Here is a 14,540-nt window from a genome sequence, read left to right as displayed (position 1 = left end):
CCCCCCCCCAAAATAAAATAAAATAAAAATAAAATAAATAAAAAAAAACAATAAAAAAAAATCCTAAAAAAAAACAATAAAAAAAATCCTAAAAAAACAACAAAATAATTTTAAAAAAGTAGTAAAAGTCAAACTATTAAAGTATCTGTTTAAAAATGTACTTAATGAGTAAAAGTAGAAGTATTGCTTGCAGGTTTTGATGCGGTTCTAATGAAGCTTCAGACGTAGTGATTTTGATACAGATTTGTGCTGGATTTTGTCCAAAAGAAACAACTGAATCAATTTTTTTTTGTTTATTTGTTGTTTATTTGCTCAAATTATGAACATGCTAAAAATAAACCCTCAGACTTTTCAGCAGGTCTCAAGAGTAAAAAATACTTTTACTTTTCAGTTCCGTTCAACAATGTAGTGGAGTAGAAAGTACAGATACTGCTCTCAGGTGTAGTGAAGTAAAAGTAAAAAGTATCCACTGTAAATTGTACTTAAGTAAAGTACAGATACCCTTTTACTTTGCTATGTTCTACCACTGGACTAACCTATAGGCGCACAAACCCAAATATTAGTCTAATGGCTTATTCACGAATATATTTTTTCGATTACTGTTTTGTTTTGAGTTTTTTTTTAGGGTATTTTGTATGTATTTTATTTTGTTTTTATTCCATCATCATACTTTGGGTGGGTTTCATATTGTTGTGATGATGTCATAGGTTACTCCCAGATGTGGACAAGGAAATTCACAAATGATGAACTCGATCATCTCCATTAAGATGAGTCCCCCCAAACTCACTGTATTACAAGAGGAAAATGTATTTTAACAGTATGCATTTTACTGCCCCTGTGTGTTTTAAACAGCCCACTGTCCTATAATCTGAAACCAGCAATGAGCTAAATAAGATCTGTGTATTACTTGGACTTTATGCATCATTTATGACAGTATTCCGCATTTTTATGACAGCCACATATTTTTTTATAGTCAGTCTCATAATCAACCTGTTATATGTTCCGTTATATGGTTTATAAGCCTAGGTCTATTTATTTAGGCTATTTAAGCATGTATAAAAAACTACATTTGCCTATTTAAGCCCATTGAAATGATAAGAACTGTGTATGTGGGCTTCAAACATCGAACAAATCTTCTAAATAACAGTTAATAGGATGATTTAAGAGATGCGTTGTATTAGATGTATATGTTTACAGGTCTTTCACTCATCTACACCAAACTGTTACTCTTACTTAACATCAGCCTGTCCAGGGACTACACCTGGGAATTTGTAGTTTTGCTATAACCTGGCACCATACATCTTTCCTGTTTTTTTTTTTAGATCAATGTGTTGTTGTGCACTGTCCCTGTCCAAATAAAACCATACCATACCATACAAATAATAAACAAATAAAACAAATAATCCCGTAATATATGTCTTTTTCAATCATCCCAAAGTAAAATAATATAATAATAATAATAATAATAATAATAATACAATATAATAATAACAAAAAATAATTATAATAACAATAAATATACCATAATAAAAATCATCCCATAATATATAATTTTTTCAATCATCCCATAATAATAATAATAATAATAATAACAACAACAACAACAACAACAACAACAACAACAACAACAACAACAACAATAATAATAATAATAATAATAATAATAATAATAATAATAATAATAATAATAATAATAATAATAATAATAATAATCATCCCATTTTATGTGACCTGAACGTGCGCCACGGTGACGTAGCGGTGACGTTGCAGTGACAAACCGGAAGTCCCGAGGAGCGCAGAATCTCGTAGCCGGGGACCGAAGCCTGACAGGCGGGTACAGCGGCTCCCTCTGCAGCCTCCTCCGCTCCGAGTCCCACCGGGAGCGGCTCCTTTTCCACCCGGGCTTCGCTGCAGCATGGAGGAGGCTCACGGATGGAACTACTCATGACAGTCCGGAAGATCGCCTCCATTTGTACGATGGTGAGTGGAACGGCACGCGGCTGACGCAAAGCTAAAGCGACGCGCACTACATCCCAGGCGTTTGAAACATGCAGGCAGATTTACACGAATGAATGTGACTTTATTATGAAATCAATAAAGTTTAGAGTCTGTCCTTGGATTATAAGGTTAAGGAATAGTTTAGGGACGAGCATTTAGATAAAATTAAGTTGAAAAAAACATGTCTACGCTAATGTATTTCACGTAGTTTATCAGCAGCTACACTTAAAAACAAAATGTGTCACAATTTCACCTCATACATTGTTAAGATAATGTAACAATTGTGTAATCCCAACCTTAACACCCACCAATGATCAAAAAGTTTAAATAATGTGGGCGTTTTCATAGATAAAGATTAAAATTTGTTAAGTGTGACCTCGCCCCCGCGCGAAATGCCTGGGGTGTACACACTCCCACAGTTAGCTTCCATGCTAACCTCACAGGGCAACAATAACACAAGTCTTACACTAGTTTAATCCCACGACACGCTTGTTTTTCCCCGTCAGACACACTGCAGAGGTCTGGGGTATCACCCACAAGAAGGAAAAACTGAAATCAGTGAAATCTAAAGCGGGAGTTTGTGATAAAATAGTTTGTTTATGCGGGAAGGGCAGGGCACACAGGCGCTAGCTTAGCCTGTTAGCCTCATCCCAGCCCAGAGCACAAAGTTGTTTACTCATCACACTCAGATAAAAATCGGATTCCTGGACTTTTTTTTTTCCTATTCCACTTTAGTCCCATTCAGCAAATATGTAATAAACTTCCAGATCAAGTTGTGTTTTTAAAGCTTTGTGGAAGAATACTATCTGGAATCTTGTATTTTGTGTTTTGTTTATCTGTTGCTGTCATTCTGGTTTATATTTGTGTGGAATACTCTGAGATTCTGTGGCAAAGCTGTGTACATTTACTTTAGATTGTTATTGCATGTGATGGAGCAAGTAAATACTGCAGGATGTGTTTGGAAGTAAAGTCCAATCTATATTTTGCAGATCTTTACAAATTGAGTTTGACAGTAGCTGACAGATATTCTTTATGTGTTTTATTTGCAGTGTTGGCAGTAATAACAGTGTAGTAGGGGATGTGCAGTGTCCAGCTTATTTTTTGTAGTTATTATAATATCTCCAAACAGTTTAAACGTGCTCATCGTTTGTGAGACGACGTAGATGTAATTTGCCATTGCTGTTAAAGAAGGTTTTGTTTCTTTTGATTTTTCTGTAGTTTTATTTAAAAAAAAAACAAAAAAACAAGTAAGAAAACAATCAAAATGTTGCTGTATACTTTAGCAGTAATGTTGTGTGGTGGGGTGTTAGTAGCAGTAGTAGATGTAGCTGTAGTACTAGCAGCAGTAATAGTATTAATAGTAGCAGTCTCCGTAGCTGTAGTAGTAGTAACAGAAGCAGTCGGAGTAGTAGTCGTAGTAGCAGTAGTAGTAGTTGCAGTAGTAGCAGTAGCATTAGTAGGAGCAGTTGCAGCAGTAGTCGTAGTAGTAACAGCAGTTGCAATAGCTGTAGTCGTAGTAGAAGTAGTAATTGTAGTAGTAGTAACAGAAGCAGTCGGAGTAGTAGTTGCAGTAGTAGGAACAGTAGCAGTTGCAGTAGTATTAGCAGCAGTAGTCGTAGTAGTAACATAGCAGTTGCAATAGCTGTAGTAGCAGTAGTAATTGTAATTAAAGCCGCAAGCGGCGATGATGGCCCTCGCCCCCCGCGCGACCGCCCCCCCATGCGACCGCCTGGGGCCGGCCACCGCCCCCACGCACCATTTTCCCCGCCTGGCCACCCCACGGCCACAATCGGCCCCCCTTCACACAGTTTCTATATAAATGTGTGACCAACACATTATAATGGAGGTCCACGGCGTTGAACCGGCAACCTCGTGCACAATACAGGTATGGTGTAATGGACTTTTTTGCCTCTTTTGAGGTCCACAATGATCTCACCAACTTTCATGCCAATCGGACAAAGTTGTGTTTTTTACCTGTACAGTAGGGGGCGTTATGGAGGTCACTGGCCACATGTTTATAATGGTTCTCTATTCACAGTTTTAATCCGCATAAGTGATTAGAATTTGAGCTTTTTAGTCTGATCCACGTGTCTGTGAGAGGGAATCAAATATGCAGGAAAGCAGTCATATTTTGACAGTGTGGTGTGCATAAACCAGAAAGAATATCCCCAAAACGTGAATGATTATTGACAATTGACATATGTACATGCTGTATGTGGAGTTTGATGTAATTCGGATGAAAAACCAAGGAGTAGATATAATTCATAGACATGTAAGTCAAAGTGCCAAGTGCCAATTTCTTTTCAATTCATTGCGCCCCTGGTGGCCAACAGTGGAAAATAACCCATGGCCATCATGTAATTTTTTGTTTCTTCTGATGCCACTGATTTATTCCCTGAATTTCGAAGGAATCCGATAATGTTGGCGTTTCACCCCTATGGTAGGGGGCGCTATAGTGTTCATTTTGATTAAAATTAATATTGCATTCCATTCATGCCCCAATCACACATATGTGATGTGAATGTGAGCTCTGTAGGGCAATGCCTGTGGTTGTGAGAGGACATCGAAAAAACAGGAAACGAAGGCATTTTTCGGCGGCAACGTACGGGCGAACCGTGTGGAATTCGGAGAAAACATGTATAAGTTATGAAAACCTATGTCTCTGGATGTGGCATGTGAAATCTGAGCTCATTTGGACCAAAAACCTGAGACTAGTAGCGTTTTGAAAACACGCGGCGAAAAATTTGGCGAATTTTCAATTCAATATAGCTGACTTCCTGTCTGTCCTAGGGCCGCACTATGATTGGCTTTTTTGCTCGTCTCCATGAGCTCAATCACTGGTGTGAATTTCGTCAAGCTAGGGCGAAAAATGCGTATCGGCTCCCAATTCATTTTAAAATTTTGAATTTTCTGGGTGGCGCTGTCGAGTCAGGGGGCATGGGACATTTTCCCGACACAAATTTAATGAAATTTTTCACCAAGCCGGTCGATTCTATACCCCCATGTGAGACTTTTCGTGAATGTTCAGGGGGTGAAAAATGCGATTGTTTTGGCGGAAAAACGAAGAACAATGTTAATATGCAGTGTGGCCCTGAGCTGTGTGGCCCTGACTCTATATGAGAGGGGTCTGTGGCTTTGCACCGGCAACCACGTACATAATACAGGTATAGTGTAATTGACTTTTTTGACCCTTTTAATGCCCCCAATTATCTCCCCAAGTTTCATGCCAATCGGACAAAGTTGTGTATTTTACCAATACTATAGGGGGCGCTATAGTGTTCATTTTGATTACAATTAATAATCCATTTTATTAATACCCTCACATCACACGTGTGATGTGAATTTGAGCTGTGTAGACCAATGCATGTGCGTGTCAGACATTTTTCAATGTTTTTATTTGGAGTCTATGCGCCCCTGGTGGCCAACCGTGGAAAATGACTCATGGCCATAATGTAATTTTTTGTTTCTTCTGATATCACTGATTTATTCCCCGAATTTCGTAGGAATCCGATAATGTTTGCGTTTCACCCCTATGATAGGGGGCGCTATAGTGTTCATTTTTATTACAATTAATAATCAATTTTATTAATACCCTGATATCACACGTGTGATGTGAATTTGAGCTGTGTAGACCAATGCATGTGCGTGTCAGACATTTTTCAATGATTCTTTTTGGAGTCTTTGCGCCCCTGGTGGCCAAGTGTGAAAAATGGCCTATGCCCGTAATATTATTTTTTGGTCCATGTGATGCCCCCAATTTATTTCCCGAATTTCATAGGAATCCAATAATGTTGGCGATTCACCCCTATTGTAGGGGGCGCTATAGTGTTCATTTTGATTAAAATTAATATTGCATTCCATTCATGCCCCAATCACACATATGTGATGTGAATGTGAGCTCTGTAGGGCAATGCCTGTGGTCGTGAGAGGACATCGAAAAAACAGGAAATGAAGGCGTATTTCGGTGGCGGCGTACGGGCGAACCGTGTAGAATTTGGAGAAAACGTGGATAACTTTTGAAAACCCATGTGTCTGGATGCGGCATGTGAAATCTGAGCTCATTTGGACCAAAAACCTGAGACTAGTAGCGTTTTGAAAACACGCTGCGAATGAAGTGGCGAATTTTTGATCCAAAATGGCCGACTTCCTGTCTGTCATAGAGCAGTGCTTCTATTCATTTTTATGCTTGTCCCCCCATTCTCTATCATTGTTCTGCTTTTTGTGTGTGTTTTCCAAAATAAACCAGGCTCCTCTCCCATAGGGGTGAATTTTTAGGTGGCGCCGTCGAGTCAGGGGGCATGGGACATTTTCCCGACACCAATTTTATGAAATTTTTTGCCGAGCCGGTCGATTCTATACCCCCATGTGAGACTTTTCGTGAATGTTCAGGGGGTGAAAAATGCGATTGTTTTGGCGGAAAAACGAAGAACAATGTTAATATGCAGTGTGGCCCTGAGCTGTGTGGCCCTGACTCTATATGAGAGGGGTCTGTGGCTTTGCACCGGCAACCACGTACATAATACAGGTATGGTGTAATGGACTTTTTTGACCCTTTTAATGCCCACAATTATCTCCCCAAGTTTCATGCCAATCGGACAAAGTTGTGTATTTTACCAATACTGTAGGGGGCGCTATAGTGTTCATTTAGATAACAATTAATAGTGCATTCTATTAATACCCTCACATCACACGTGTGATGTGAATTTGAGCTGTGTAGACCAATGCATGTGCGTGTCAGAAATTTTTTTATGATTTTTTTTTTTAGTATTTGCGGCCCTGGTGGCCAACCGTGGAAAATGACTCATGGCCATAATGTAATTTTTTGTTTCTTCTGATGCCACTGATTTATTCCCCGAATTTCGTAGGAAACCGATAATATTGGCGTTTCACCCCTATGATAGGGGGCGCTATAGTGTTCATTTTTATTACAATTAATAATCCATTTTATTAATACCCTCATATCACACGTGTGATGTGAATTTGAGCTGTGTAGACCAATGCATGTGCGTGTCAGACATTTTTAAATGATTTTTTTTGGAGTCTTTGCGCCCCTGGTGGCCAAGTGTGAAAAATGACCTATGCCCGTAATATTATTTTTTGGTCCACGTCATGCCCCCAATTTATTCCCCGAATTTCGTAGGAATCCGATAATGTTGGCGTTTCACCCGTATGGTAGGGGGCGCTATAGTGTTCATTTTGATTAAAATTAATATTGCATTCCATTCATGCCCCAATCTCGCATATGTGATGTGAATGTGAGCTCTGTAGGGCAATGCCTGTGGTCGTGAGAGGACATCGAAAAAACAGGAAACGAAGGCGTATTTCGGTGGCGGCGTACGGGCGAACCGTGTGGAATTCGGAGAAAACGTGGATAACTTCTGAAAACCCATGTGTCTGGATGCGGCATGTGAAATCTGAGCTCATTTGGACCAAAAACCTGAGACTAGTAGCGTTTTGAAAACACGCTGCGAAAAATTTGGCGAATTTTCGATTCAATATAGCTGACTTCCTGTCCGTCCTAGGGCCGCACTATGATTGGCTTTTTTGCTTGTCTCCATGAGCTCTATCACTGGTGTGAATTTCGTCAAGCTAGGGCGAAAAATGCGTGTCGGCTCCCAATTCATTTTAAAATTTTGAATTTTCTAGGTGGCGCTGTCGAGCCAGTGTGTGTGGGTCATTTTCGTGATGCATATTTTCTTGAATTTTTTGCCAAGCCGGTCGATTTGATACCCCCATGTGAGACTTTTCGTTGACGTTCAGGGGGTGAAAATTGCGATCCCAGGGGGGGAAAAAAAATAATAATTAAAGCCGCAAGCGGCGATGATGGCCCTCGCCCCCCGCGCGACCGCCCCCCCATGCGACCGCCCGGGGCCGGCCACCGCCCCCACACACCATTTTCCCCGCCTGGCCACCCCACGGCCGCAATCCGCCCCCCTTCACACAGTTTCTATATAAATATGTGTGACCAACACATTATAATGGAGGTCCACGCCGTTGAACCGGCAACCTCGTGCACAATACAGGTATGGTGTAATGGACTTTTTTGCCTCTTTTGAGGTCCACAATGATATCACCAACTTTCATGCCAATCGGACAAAGTTGAGTTTTTTACCTGTACAGTAGGGGGCGCTATGGAGGTCACTGGCCACATGTTTATAATGGTTCTCTATTCACAGTTTTAATCCGCATCAGTCATTAGAATTTGAGCTTTTTAGTCTGATCCATGTGTCTGTGAGAGGGAATGAAATATGCAGGAAAGCAGTCATATTTTGACAGTGTGCAGTGCATAAACCAGAAAGAATATCCCCAAAACGTGGATGATTATTGACAATAATCATGTGTACATGTTGTATGTGGAGTTTGAGGAAATTTGGATGAAAAACCTAGGACTAGACAGGTTTCATTTGCACTTAGGAAAAGTCGTGTAGGAATTTAAATCCAATGACGAAGTCATATTTTGAGGGCATCCTACTCATGAACCATAAAGAATATCCACGTTTTGGGGATATTCTTTATTTATGGATGATTATTGACAATCGACATATGTACATACTGTATGTGGAGTTTGATGTAATTCGGATGAAAAACCTAGGAGTAGATATGATTCATAGACATGCAAGTCAAAGTGCCAAGTGCCAATTTCTTTTCAATTCATTGCGCCCCTGGTGGCCAACAGTGGAAAATAACCCATGGCCATAATGTAATTTTTTGTTTCTTCTGAGACCATGAATTGATGCCCCAAATTTCATAGGAATTGGATAATGTTGGCATTTCACCTCTATGGTAGGGGGCGCTATAGTGTTCATTTTGATTAAAATTAATATTGCATTCCATTCAAGGCCCAATCTCGCATATGTGATGTGAATGTGAGCTCTGTAGGGCAATGCCTGTGGTCGTGAGAGGACATAGAAAAAACAGGAAACGAAGGCGTATTTCGGTGGCGGCGTACGGGCGAACCGTGTGGAATTTGGAGAAAACGTGGATAACTTCTGAAAACCCATGTGTCTGGATGTGGCATGTGAAATCTGAGCTCATTTGGACCAAAAACCTGAGACTAGTAGCGTTTTGAAAACACGCAGCGAATGAAGCGGCGAATTTTTGATCCAAAATGGCCGACTTCCTGTCTGTCATAGAGCAGTACTTCAATTCATATTTATGCTTGTCCCCCCATTCTCTATCACTGTTCTGATTTTTGTGTGTGTTTTCCAAAATAAACCAGGCTCCTCTCCCATAGGGGTGAAATTTTAGGTGGCGCCGTCGAGTCAGGGGGCATGGGACATTTTGCCAACACCAATTTTATGAAATTTTTCGCAGAGCCGGTCGATTCTATACCCCCATGTGAGACTTTTCGTGAATGTTCAGGGGGTGAAAAATGCGATTGTTTTGGCAGAAAAACGAAGAACAATGTTAATATGCAGTGTGGCCCTGAGCTGTGTGGCCCTGACTCCATTAGAGAGGGGTCTGTGGCTTTGCACCGGCAACCACGTACATAATACAGGTATGGTGTAATATACTTTTTTGACCCTTTTAATGCTCACAATTATCTCCCCAAGTTTCATGCCAATCGGACAAAGTTGTGTATTTTACCAATACTGTAGGGGGCGCTATAGTGTTCATTTAGATAACAATTAATAGTGCATTCTATTAATACCCTGATATCACATGTGTGATGAGAATTTCAGCTGTCTAGAACCATGTATGTGCGTATAAGAAATTTTTTAATTTTTTTTTTTTTTTGTATTTGCGCCACTGGTGGCCAACCGTGGAAAATGGCTCATGGCCATAATGTAATTTTTTGTTTCTTCTGATGTCACTGATTTATTCCCCGAATTTCGTAGGAATCCGATAATGTTGGCGTTTCACCCCTATGGTAGGGGGCGCTATAGTGTTCATTTTTATTACAATTAATAATCCATTTTATTAATACCCTCATATCACATGGGTGATTTTAATTTGAGCTGTGTAGACCAATGCATGTGCGTGTCAGACATTTTTAAATGATTTTATTTGGAGTCTTTGCGCCCCCGGTGGCCAAGTGTGAAAAAAGACCTATGCCCGTAATATTATTTTTTGGTCCACGTCATGCCCCCAATTTATTTCCCAAATTTCGTAGGAATCCGATAATGTTGGCGTTTCACCCCTATGGTAGGGGGCGCTATAGTGTTCATTTTTATTACAATTAATAATCCATTTTATTAATACCCTCATATCACACGGGTGATTTTAATTTGAGCTGTCTAGACCAATGCATGTGCGTGTCAGACATTTTTCAATGATTTTATTTGGAGTCTTTGCGCCCCTGGTGGCCAAGTGTGAAAAATGACCTATGCCCGTAATATTATTTTTTGGTCCACGTCATGCCCCCAATTTATTCCCCGAATTTCGTAGGAATCCGATAATGTTTGCGTTTCACCCCTATGGTAGGAGGCGCTATAGTGTTCATTTTGATTAAAATTAATATTGCATTCCACTCATGCCACAATCTCGCATATGTGATGTGAATGTGAGCTCTGTAGGGCAATGCCTGTGGTCGTGAGAGGACATCGAAAAAACAGGAAACGAAGGCGTATTTCGGTGGCGGTGTACGGGCGAACCGTGTGGAATTCGGAGAAAACGTGGATAACTTTTGAAAACCCATGTGTCTGGATGTGGCATGTGAAATCTGAGCTCATTTGGACCAAAAACCTGAGACTAGTAGCGTTTTGAAAACACGCAGCGAATGAAGCGGCGAATTTTTGATCCAAAATGGCCGACTTCCTGTCTGTCATAGAGCAGTACTTCAATTCATATTTATGCTTGTCCCCCCATTTTCTATCACTGTTCTGATTTTTGTGTGTGTTTTCCAAAATAAACCAGGCTCCTCTCCCATAGGGGTGAATTTTTAGGTGGCGCTGTCGAGTCAGGGGGCATGGAACATTTTGCCGACACCAATTTTATGAAATTTTTCGCAGAGCCGGTCGATTCTATACCCCCATGTGAGACTTTTTGTGAATGTTCAGGGGGTGAAAAATGCGATTGTATTGGCGGAAAAACGAAGAACAATGTTAATATGCAGTGTGGCCCTGAGCTGTGTGGCCCTGACTCCATATGAGAGGGGTCTGTGGCTTTGCACCGGCAACCACGTACATAATACAGGTATAGTGTAATTGACTTTTTTGACCCTTTTAATGCCCACAATTATCTCCCCAAGTTTCATGCCAATCGGACAAAGTTGTGTATTTTACCAATACTGTAGGGGGCGCTATAGTGTTCATTTAGATAACAATTAATAGTGCATTCTATTAATACACTAATATCACACGTGTGATGTGAATTTGAGCTGTGTAGACCAATGCATGTGCGTGTCAGAAATTTTTTTATGATTTTTTTTTTAGTATTTGCGCCCCTGGTGGCCAACCGTGGAAAATGACTCATGGCCATAATGTAATTTTTTGTTTCTTCTGATGCCACTGATTTATTCCCTGAATTTCGTAGGAATCCGATAATATTCGCGTTTCACCCCTATGATAGGGGGCGCTATAGTGTTCATTTTTATTACAATTAATAATCCATTTTATTAATACCCTCATATCACACGTGTGATGTGAATTTGAGCTGTGTAGACCAATGCATGTGCGTGTCAGAAATTTTTTTATGATTTTTTTTTTAGTATTTGCGCCCCTGGTGGCCAACCGTGGAAAATGACTCATGGCCATAATGTAATTTTTTGTTTCTTCTGATGCCACTGATTTATTCCCCGAATTTCGTAGGAATCCGATAATGTTTGCGTTTCACCCCTATGGTAGGGGGCGCTATAGTGTTCATTTTGATTAAAATTAATATTGCATTCCACTCATGCCCCAATCTCGCATATGTGATGTGAATGTGAGCTCTGTAGGGCAATGCCTGTGGTCGTGAGAGGACATCGAAAAAACAGGAAACGAAGGCGTATTTCGGTGGCGGCGTACGGGCGAACCGTGTGGAATTCGGAGAAAACGTGGATAACTTTTGAAAACCCATGTGTCTGGATGTGGCATGTGAAATCTGAGCTCATTTGGACCAAAAACCTGAGACTAGTAGCGTTTTGAAAACACGCTGCGAAAAATTTGGCGAATTTTCGATTCAATATAGCCGACTTCCTGTCCGTCCTAGGGCCACACTATGATTGGCTTTTTTGCTTGTCTCCATGAGCTCTATCACTGGTGTGAATTTCGTCGAGTTAGGGCGAAAAATGCGTGTCGGCTCCCAATTCATTTTAAAATTTTGAATTTTCTAGGTGGCGCTGTCGAGCCAGTGTGTGTGGGTCATTTTCGTGATGCATATTTTCTTGAATTTTTTGCCAAGCCGGTCGATTTGATACCCCCATGTGAGACTTTTCGTTGACGTTCAGGGGGTGAAAATTGCGATCCCAGGGGGAGAAAAAAAATAATAATAATAAGAAGAAGAAACCCAGGAAGAACAATGCCCCTCGCCATCACTTCGTGAGTGGCGAGGGCCAATAATAAGAAGAAGAAACCCAGGAAGAACAATGCCCCTCGCCATCACTTCGTGAGTGGCGAGGGCCAATAATAGTAACAGTAGTAGTCGTAGTAGTAGCAGTAGCATTAGTAGGAACAGTAGCAGTTGCAGTAGCTGTAGTCGTAGTAGAAGTAGTAATTGTAGTAGTAGTAACAGAAGCAGTCGGAGTAGTAGTTGTAGTAGCAGTAGTAGTAGTTACAGTAGTCGTAGTAGCAGTAGTAGTAGTTGCAGTAGTTGCAGTAGCATTAGTAGGAACAGTAGCAGTTGCAGTAGCTGTAGTATTAGCAGCAGTAGTCGTAGTAGTAACAGCAGTTGCAGTAGCTGTAGTCGTAGTAGAAGTAGTAATTGTAGTAGTAGTAACAGAAGCAGTCGGAGTAGTAGTCGTAGTAGCAGTAGCAGTTGCAGTAGCAGTAGTATTAGCAGCAGTAGTCGTAGTAGTAACATAGCAGTTGCACTAGCTGTCGTCGTAGTAACACTGTATTAGTCTTTCAAGTGGCTTTTCCAGACACTAAATGTTGTGGTTGTATTTTGTGTATTATTCATTCGCTCCACACTTGAAGTTGATAAGATTCTGTCGTAGCTGCAGCTGCCCTGGGACAGACTTGACAATGTGTGTGAAGCATCTGTGACAATAGGAGACGTAGTAACTGTCCCGCTTTCACTGAGACCCCTTAAAGTTCACTATTTGTTGATTAGAGGTAATTGATTTATGAGCGTTGGAGCGTCGGAGGTTTGAGAAATTCAGAGGTCGGCGTCTAAGGTCAGTGAATCCTGTGGTATCTCCTGATCTGCTCCTCCTGACCCTGGACAAGCCTGTACTGACCCGCACCAACGCGACACTGTCCTACTGGAATGGGACAGAGCAAAAGGGCTGTTACCATAGCAATTATTTACACAGAGTAAAACTATAACAATGATAGTTTTACGTTATGTGATTAAAAAAAAAAGAGAGACGTTATAACGATTTATACGGGACAATAGCAAGGAGAAAGAGGAAAAAATGAGTTAGCAGATTTGTTATTTTGTTGTATTTATATGTAAAAATTTAGATTAAACTCATGATTCACAAGTCGAGTCCATCTTTATATAAATACATTGTTTCGCAGTACTTTTTCCTGCATAAATAAGTAGTAGTTTTGGCATGAACTCCTCCTGCAGATGTCGTCTTATGAGTGAAGTTCGGGACAGATAAACAGAGATCCGTAATATTTCCAGAGCTTTTGCCACGCCCCCTTTTTTCACTGTATTACTGATTACTGTCTTTATTTGTTTATTTTATTATTGTATTTATTTGTGAGCGATGAAAGAGGCAGGACACGGCTGCACATGGAGCTTAGAAATGCAGGAAAATCTCCACAAAGAACAGGAAACAGGAAGCGTACCATATATCTGTACTGGGGCAAGATGCAGTTTAACAAGGGGGAAAATATCAGGTGCAGGGCCTTTAAACGTGATCATAATAATGTAATAATAACAATATGACTGTGTTTTTCCGCAGGGCGCCAATGCCTCTGCTCTGGAAAAGGAGATTGGACCGGAACAGTTTCCCGTAAACGAGCACTACTTTGGACTGGTTAATGTAAGTGTGAACGTCTAATTCATTTTATAGATTTACAGATGACTTCACAACATTTTATAGACCAATGATATTTAACACAGATGAGGGCAGGTGAAATTAATGGGGCTAAACTGCAGATTTCTACGGTAACACGGTGAGTTCTTGGGTTTACTCGCTAAAAATAAATACAAAATAATCAGATTTAACATTTGTGATTTACCTTTTGGATATTTCATGGTAAAGTAGAGCGTAATAATGCTCCTAGTTCCAACAGGGAAATCAGGCACAGGCCCCGATCTGGGAGAATGACTTCATCTTGTTCTAATCTGAAAAACACCAGTTTAATGATGTCATTACACCAACACAAATCTGCTCTGCTCTGGAAATAATAACTGTTTAACTGTTTCTGCCTGGTTGTTCCTGTTCAGGTTTGATTTTTAGCGGAGAATCCAAACGAAATGCCAAAAAAACAAATGTAACAAACGAC

At 40.5% G+C, this 14,540-nt stretch overlaps 1 protein-coding gene across 1 annotated transcript in view; it reads left to right on the top strand.

Moving 5' to 3' along the window:
• Positions 1–1,752: 1,752 nt before the first annotated feature.
• The window catches only part of usp12b (ubiquitin specific peptidase 12b), a 31,174-nt gene continuing 18,386 nt past the window's right edge, over positions 1,753–14,540 (top strand). The window contains exons 1-2 of the mRNA XM_033983631.2: positions 1,753–1,980; positions 13,994–14,074. Of these exons, the coding sequence (XP_033839522.1) occupies positions 1,933–1,980; positions 13,994–14,074 (129 nt within the window). The 5' untranslated portion in view covers positions 1,753–1,932. The remainder of the gene's footprint in view (positions 1,981–13,993; positions 14,075–14,540) is intronic.

The sequence above is a fragment of the Periophthalmus magnuspinnatus genome, chromosome 18 (assembly GCF_009829125.3).
Source record: "Periophthalmus magnuspinnatus isolate fPerMag1 chromosome 18, fPerMag1.2.pri, whole genome shotgun sequence".
In the NCBI taxonomy this organism is placed as follows: domain Eukaryota; kingdom Metazoa; phylum Chordata; class Actinopteri; order Gobiiformes; family Gobiidae; genus Periophthalmus; species Periophthalmus magnuspinnatus.
Note: the sequence above shows the minus strand (reverse complement) of the source record. Positions and strands in the feature narration are given on the sequence as shown.